Genomic DNA, 6,000 nt, shown 5'->3' on the forward strand with positions numbered 1-6,000 from the left:
GTTAAAACATGCATGTGATGCTGGGAACCACCTGTAACCAACAATCATTAACTATTCACCAAAAGAAAGCGCTAACTTAAAATTTCCAAACTTGTAAGAGAGTTTCAAGCATTAGTTGTGTGATAACATTACAACAGTAGATGTTATGACTGCGAACAATCTTAAAAGGATAGAGTTAAGGTAGAAAATATTGTATATTTTGTAGATGGTGTTTTTGGATCAGTAGTGTGTAGTATCACCATGATTTGTCAAACATTCATTCACTTGACAAGGCATATTGTGTAAGAATCTCACAATGGTGATTTTAACAGTCTGTCTCACTATGTTTTGTAACATCTGGCCAGCTGCCTATGACACAGATCCCCCAATCATGTCCCAGATGTGTTCAATGGGCAATATGTCTGGGATCATTGCTGGCAATGGCTTTCTATGGTTGCTCTTGTTGGGAGCTCTAACAATTTATGCACAGTGATGATGGACACTGTTGTCCTTAAAGACAAAATGCTGACCCAAACGACTAGCTAACACTAGTAACAGGACAACAAAAGGTGTCAGTATGTTGTGCTGATAATACTATCCAGTGACTCTTCCTTGCTCAATATGGTGGAGGATTTGGTCAGTCAATGTGATGTCACCCTACCACATAACTGATCCACTGCCAATTATTAGGGCTGCAACGATTCAGTTCGATTCATCGAAAATCGAATCTGACACCTTAGTCTTGAATTTCGATAACTATTATCACTATTTCTATTCGATGTTAGAATACCTATTTAAATTATTCCACACAGGCAGAATGTAATTTTGACTTCAATTTGAGCAGTTTCAAGAGCTGAAATAAGGTGAAATGTGATTGGTTGGATTAATTATCCAATGAGAATTGTTGTTAGTAGACATTACCAAGTTGACGATGGATTTCATGCTAAAAAAAGCAGACTCTGAGAGTTAAATGAAAGCTGATGTTTTCACTTGTATGAAGAATCGATTCGAAAATGATTGAATAGAGGGGCCAATATTGAAAATCAAATCGAATGGAGGTCTGGGTGAATCGTTGCAGCCCTACCAAATATGTCAGATGTCAGGTCTACATTGGCTTACAGTATATTTTGATGTCTCTAGACATGTCTGAAGTGTAAAGTGAATCAGGAACATCTGAATAAATAATCTGACCAGTGACAATACTGACATAACACAAGTTTCAATGTTGTGTAAACCACTGATGTTTGTTGGCAATCTGACAGTTTGTATGGGGCAGCCGAACACATGGCCATTGAACATGAACATCAGCTGCATAGATAATTTCTAATCTGACCTATCGCTTGTTGTCCAGTAGCCTGGTGACAGTTTGCAGTAATTTGAGTTTCTGTTTGAGCTTGATTTTGTAGAGGCTGGTTTCAGATCAACTGATTATGTACTCTTCTCATTGACCTGGGACTCCCGAAGACAATTGTCAACGTATTGGGTTAGGTTGTACCTGGCGCAACTGAATGCATTGGTCACTGTGACGTCTACCAGTTTCCAGCATGTCCATAGTGCATACATGCTTTGTGAGTTGCAGATGTAGCAGTACTAGTTCGTACTTCCGAAACTTATACATTTCCATCACATCTTCATTGGTCACATTGTCAAATATTCATTAAAAATGACCAAAGGAATTGAAGAGTGAGTCTCTGTCGCTTAGTCTACTGCATAACAGTGTTTCCCATCGGTTGTCTGGGCCTCAGTCTGTTTACTCACTGTCACAGCAGGAATATTGCTGATTGCTGCATTAAATTACAGCATCAAACAAACCTAAAAGCCTAGAACTCAGTACTAGTAGTTAATGAGTCTGATCACTGAGCAAAGGTTACAGTTTGATTCCTCACATTGGTACACTGTGTGAAGACCACTTACATTCTCCAGAGTCGTGATGTGTTTATATACAAATTAGGCGCCCTTGGCAGGCAATTTGAGGAAAAAGATCAATATTCTGCTCAAATTGGTCAGTAACATACCAATCACCTGTACAAAGCTGCAACTCTAGTCATATCAATAATATGAAACGGAACTTTTGCAATTCTGATAAGAGTATATTTACTGACATTTGCTGATGACCAAGGGGCAAATATCAGCCTCTGAGTTGACCTAAATATATCCCTGATATTGTAATTGGGTGAAATAAAAGCATTCAACAGGGGTTCATTGTGTTCACAATGAACAGTTGTCGGCAAGTTGTATTTTGAAGGCTTAATGCAGGTATCTCATTGTTTTGGATCATTCCGTTACACTGTTATAGGGCAATTATGTTATTCCATCTTTCTGTCAGTTATGTGATTGGTTATGATCACTGGGATGATTGGGATTGGCTAATTTCAAATCATAAGGTCATCAGCCAGTTTTACTTGCACACAACTTGTCACCCTCACCTGATGTGCACAGCAATTCAAGATAATCAATAATCTACTTCTAAGGTTAGTAATTATAGTACATTATTGCTATATACTTTTATTGAGGCATAAATAACATAAATCAGTATCATAAGTAAGCATTTTCAGGAAAGTATTTAGGATAGTGTAATTAGCAATGTATGAATAATCTTGTGCAATAATGTCGGTAGAATATAGATAAAAGCGTTGTAAATTCCTTGTTACTAATTAACAAAACAGACACTGTAGATCTGGCTAAGACAGATGGCATGACAACACTTCCATGATCCTTAATAGCGCATTGCAGGACAAAAACAACTTTATTCAAAACCTTCAGAACATTTTGGATCACAATCTCCCTTTTCCTAAAAAAAAACTGACCTAAAACCCTGCAGACGAGATAAAACACATGTTTCAGCAGCATGAATCACCTAAGGCTTATCAATTTTCAGTGTAGCAAATAGTGAATGACACAAACTGTATCTAAGGTATCAAATCACACGTCCCCTATCTATACCTGATCCTGCGACAAGGATGAGTGAGTGAGTTCAGTTGTATGCCGCTTTTAGCAATATTCCAGCAATATCACGACGGGGGACACCAGAATAGGCTTCACATATTGTACCCATGTGGGGAATCGAACCCGGGTCTTCCTCGTGAAGAGCTAACGCTTTAACCACTAGACTACCCAACCGCCCCGTGACAAGGATGAGATACACCAGGGCTCCAGATAATTTTTCAACATCAGGAGTACGTACTCCTTATTTTTTCAATAAAGGAATCCTGGAAAACCTTAAGAGAACATTTAGAGTACAGAATGAAATTTCATGGAGTATCAGTAAACTAAGACCGTACACCATTGCTGTGGTGCATATCTGCTACGTTTTCTAAATTATTTCCTACCGTTTCATGCATATCTTTTAGCCATATATACACCGATACGGCCCTTATCTGGAGCCCTGATACACAGATCCCATTCTGAATGTACATTTAGCACACAAATCAATTCATGTCATGGATTTATTTTGATCAACAAAGAACATCACAAAAATACCCTTGGCTTTAAAGTATATAGAAAAGTCAGCAATTAATTTTTCTCATGTAAGCATGGAAGAAAAACAGAACATGATTGTATCTGAATGATCCTGCTTTCTATGATCATAAAAATACTAGCTGATGTACTTGTTTCACACTGAGGACAATTTTGTAAGAATGAAGACTTTATTCCATGAAATTCCACAAAATAGGGCATTTTCAAATGTTCATGACCTAAAATGAAACACATTAAATGGAGACTGGAACTATTTCATTTACACTTGCTTCTGGCTTTCTCAATATAATGAAGAATATTATTCTGAAGTTGCACCCATCACCCCACACAGTGAAAACTTTGTTCCATGATGACCAATTGGGTGAAAAAGACTTCAACACTGCAAGGAAACCATCCTCACAAAAAATAGTTCCTGAATTTACAGCTGACAGTTATGGGGTCATTTCACTCTCTACAAAATGTAGGTATCTTTGAAGGGAGCAATGGTAATTATACAAAATAGACTAGATACAACGTAATAAATCTAACAGAAAACACTAAGGATCTAGAAGAAAACACTAAGGATCTTGCGCTAAAATTGCAAAACAAGATAGCTGGGATATATCATGAAATATCTGCTCTGGATTCTAACTTGCACAAAATACTTTCATTTCATACAGGTAAAAGACCTCTAAATACAGACCAAACATTTTACTATCTATCTGGCTACTAGCAGTGTTCACGAATAGCATCTGACCCTCTGACAAATCTGGCAGATTCGCAAACAGTCCGACAGAAGTGTACAACCTGCCGGCCCCAGTGTCTGACTGCATATTTTTCACAACGACTTTGACTGAAGTTGTTATATGTGACATGTGACACTTGGTTGCTGTTTATAAATCTTATGTTTGTTAATAATTTCAATGCCAATTATAAGAAATGTTAGATCTGAAATGTGTGTTTAAATTTATTCCATGGGTCCTGTGAATTTTCAGTGGGTCAGACAGACATCTGAAACTTACAGGACCCAATGTCCTGTTACTTTGAAACACCATTCGTGAACACTGGACTAGTGGAGTACCAAAACAACAATGTCTCCTGAATTCATATCGGAACATTGGTAACAGCAGTATGACATTCCATGACATCAGAAATCAATTTGTAATACAATGAATGTGACAACAACTTACCTTTGAGAGGTGGCAATTTCTGCAGTTCTCTGTTTTTTGAAACATTGAATCGTGAAGAGTTTTGTCTTTTGTCCTTCTTGACATGAGGGGGTCCTGTGAACTTGATCTTGTTTATTTGGGCTGGAGGTGGATGTGTCTCGTTATTCTGCTGAGCTTTCTTTTTGGCTGCCTGTAATGGAAACATTATTTATAGAGTCTCGTTCGCGATGAAATGTGCTGTAATAGATCACACGACTGCATTTACTGGCAAATACAGTCGATAATCTTCATGGCTCTCGATTTTAGAAAAGTTGGCCGCCATCTTGGATATCCATGTCAATATGGCTGCCTACTGCTAAACAGTGATCAACATCGAGTCACTAAACACACATTCCTACCTCATTTTCCGCATTCTCTGAACCCTCTTTTCCGCCAGCTTTGGAACTTCCCGTTGTCTTGGTTGTCGTCTGAAATGTCAAATGACATATTAGAAGCACCGATATCTAAATTAATGCCTAACAACCTACCCACTCCTTCAAATTTTGACAACAGTAATATGCGGGAATACTGCAATCATTTGCGCGATCGGCACCTAAAACGTCTTCCATTTAGTGCAGTAAGCTTCTAGGATGATAAAATTTAACATACCTTTTCTTTCTTAGTCTTATTTGGCATGTCTAGCGGCGACCTGTACCCCAGGGAAGGTTGATACTCTATTATCGACGTACTCGATCGCCTCAACACTAAACAAGGAAGATGATTGGTCTATTTAGGTCACATGGCTTTCGAAGTCTCTGCCGAAATCATGTGACAACCAAAGCAAAAGTTTGGAAACGTCAATAAAATAAGTGAATACATAATCTTAACGAAATGTTGAAGAAAGTTAGAAATATTTTTCGCTACTAATATGATATTTTCCAAAACATGAGTGACTGGGTTTTTCTGAGAGTGGAAATCTACATAACTGCAAACGTAAGTGACTCTTCTCAAATGTTATTCGACTTATGTTACATAAAAAAATGACTGACGTGGTTATACCTCTTATAAGTATCGATTTGCAATCTGACCAGATTAAAACCTACTATCCCATAATTTTGTTATAAAGAACACAGGAAGTGTAATTGGATATGCGCACTTTCACATGCATAAGCCTATTGATACACAATTAGGAATAGACATAATGTTTAAGTATGTAATATAAATCTTACAACACAAACACCCTTACGTTTAAAAAATAACCCTTGAATATAAACTGTTTCGTTTCAGAAACAACGGCATGTGTCTGCAGTTAAAAGACAGGTGTCTTGAGGTCACGCCTTTAACACACATTTTATGTAACTGCAATGCGTTTACTGTATGCTATATGTGCACGACTTTTTTGTGTGTGCATGTCAGT

At 37.6% G+C, this 6,000-nt stretch overlaps 1 protein-coding gene across 1 annotated transcript in view; it reads right to left on the reverse strand.

Moving 5' to 3' along the window:
- Nucleotides 1-5,378, reverse strand: part of LOC124255313 (serine/threonine-protein phosphatase 2A 56 kDa regulatory subunit gamma isoform-like) — a 48,703-nt gene extending 43,325 nt beyond the window's left edge. The window contains 3 exon segments of the mRNA XM_046689200.1: nt 4,626-4,794; nt 5,003-5,071; nt 5,253-5,378. Of these exon segments, the coding sequence (XP_046545156.1) occupies nt 4,626-4,794; nt 5,003-5,071; nt 5,253-5,279 (265 nt within the window). The 5' untranslated portion in view covers nt 5,280-5,378.
- Nucleotides 5,379-6,000: the final 622 nt, after the last annotated feature.

The sequence above is a fragment of the Haliotis rubra genome, unplaced genomic scaffold, assembly GCF_003918875.1.
Source record: "Haliotis rubra isolate DU_JTF1 unplaced genomic scaffold, ASM391887v1 Scf6, whole genome shotgun sequence".
NCBI lineage: Eukaryota > Metazoa > Mollusca > Gastropoda > Lepetellida > Haliotidae > Haliotis > Haliotis rubra.